The following is a 2,094-nucleotide window of genomic DNA, read 5'->3' as shown; positions in this document are numbered from 1 at the left end:
TAATAATCCATAAAGCTACTAACGGTGGAATCGAATATAAACAAAATGACAGTGTCAAATACGATAAAAACGTATAATGACCTGCTTGAAATCCTTACATATTACTGAGTACGTCAAACCAGTCGGTCTCCCGTAGTAGACAGTTGGGCTACAACGGCAGGAAATGTCGAGAAAGAATCTCACGTGCGCAAACTGTCACTCGAACGCCGTAGCGACGTCCCTTCAACCGTCGCTGCTTAAAGTCCTTAGTTACAGACAGACCACCGCAAACCTGCAGCACGTTTCGGTATAGCACTCGCACCGCACCGCAAACTCTAGAGTCCGCAAACTCATCCCGTGTCGTCAGTGAGAGAAGAAGGACAGTTGCCCTGACTGGACAGAAGTAGCTCATCATCACACGTTGAATACTTTCTGCACACCATGCATGAGGCGGAGACAAAAAAAAAAAAATTAAGAGTGACGTTTTAGTGGTTTTATTGGAAATGATGATATTTGATTATATGGACATAGAGAATAAATATAAGTTGCTCTTAATTTACAAGTTTAATGATAATTTTCCTCTTCGTGTGCACAGCAAACATAGCTGCCGAATCACACTGTCATCTATATTTGCAACCGGAGGTGTACACGTCTTTTTCCGAAGAATGGAAAAAAACTGTTAATTCCTTTAATAAACATTTTAATTCTTCGCAAGGCGAAAATCTCCTAAATATAAATATAAAGGTATATCACAATGTAAGTTCAAAAATACAGTAGACGCTGGATGTATAGGATGTAATCATATATAATACTGACCTTTGTACAAGTGAAATCATAAACATACACAACATACATAATATATACATTCCTACACTGGACAGTGCATGTGAAAAGAACCGTAGCTTATTTCAGTTCGGGCACGAGCATTTGCACTCCGTTATAATGGGGTACTGAACGGGGATCCACGTGCACTTGAGCCCTCCCCGTCGCTGCTGCTGGCACCGCCATCGGAGGATGGTGAAGTGGGCCGACTTGGCGGGTTTGCAGACCATCCCTTCCGGAACCGAACACGACCTCTTATTGTAGCACGTCCCAATTTTCACGTGGCGCGGCCAGAATCGGTTGCTGCCCAGGTCGTTCCAGGCGTAAACCACCGGGCAGAAGGCGTACGACCAGAGCCAGAGCTGCAGCCGTCTCCGGAGCTTCTTGCCGGGCGTGGTGTGCTGCTTCTTGTTGCCGTGCTGGATCTCGAACTCCATGGACTTGATGTCTTTGGGCATGGCGCCCCTGGGCCGCCGTAGCTCCGACTCGTTGCCCCCCTCCTCGCTGCCGACGGTGTACTTCTCCTCCGGAGGAGGGTTGACAGACATGAACTGCGAGTCGAAGTGGCTGCCCAGTATGCTTCGGAGTTCGGTCTCGTTGAGGTCCCGCTCCTTCGGGTCGAGCACGGGGTCCGGATCCTCCCGTAGGTCCACTATGGGCAGCGTGTCGCTGGGGATGGGGCGCAGGAGATAGTAGTGTTGGCACAGCCCCGTGTCAATCCGGAACCCGAGGGTAATAAACAGCATATACATGGCCAGAAAATAAAAAGTGTTATCCATTCTTTTATTTCTTAAGGGAAAATCGTTTTTATTGATTAAGTATTAATAATCCTCTCAAGCGCTGGCTGGTGATTATCCAATGATCCCGAAAGAGAACAGTTTTATGACCGAATTCCCCCAAAGCGCGCGCGCGCTCGTCCGGTCCGAGGACGACTTCGCCACAAAAAGTTTAGGCTGGCTGGCGCGCGCTGCGGAACACCTGGTTACTACAGTACTGATGATCCACGCGACTGTCCGATGAGGGAAGAATTCTGACACGCGATCATGACAGCAGGCCTTCTGTAAATACACTAAGGAAATATAACTTAATTTAGATGAAAAAAAAAGAACTTGAAGATTCAAAAGTAGATTCAAAAGATTGTCTGTCTCATTTCAGCTTTGGCATAGTATGTGCCCGGCTTCATTCCCTTAGGTCTAGTGAGCTCGTGCTGGCCGTTAGAGATCCACATGGTTTCTGCGTTCCGGGAGCTGGGAGTCAGACGAAAAATCACCTGGTCCGTCCGATTTATTCTGG

The 2,094-nt window shown here is 47.5% G+C and overlaps 1 protein-coding gene across 1 annotated transcript in view; it reads right to left on the bottom strand.

Annotated features, from left to right (window-relative positions):
• Positions 1 to 457: 457 nt before the first annotated feature.
• nog3 (noggin 3) overlaps positions 458 to 2,094 on the bottom strand; it is a 1,904-nt gene continuing 267 nt past the window's right edge. Inside the window, exon 1 of the mRNA XM_012835844.3 lies at positions 458 to 2,094. This exon is cut by the window's right edge and continues 267 nt beyond it. Within this exon, the coding sequence (XP_012691298.1) occupies positions 888 to 1,580 (693 nt within the window). The 5' untranslated portion in view covers positions 1,581 to 2,094 and the 3' untranslated portion in view covers positions 458 to 887.

This window comes from Clupea harengus, chromosome 1, assembly GCF_900700415.2.
Source record: "Clupea harengus chromosome 1, Ch_v2.0.2, whole genome shotgun sequence".
NCBI classification, from domain to species: domain Eukaryota; kingdom Metazoa; phylum Chordata; class Actinopteri; order Clupeiformes; family Clupeidae; genus Clupea; species Clupea harengus.
The sequence above is the reverse complement of the archived record's forward strand: the minus strand, read 5'-3'. Positions and strand labels throughout refer to the sequence as shown.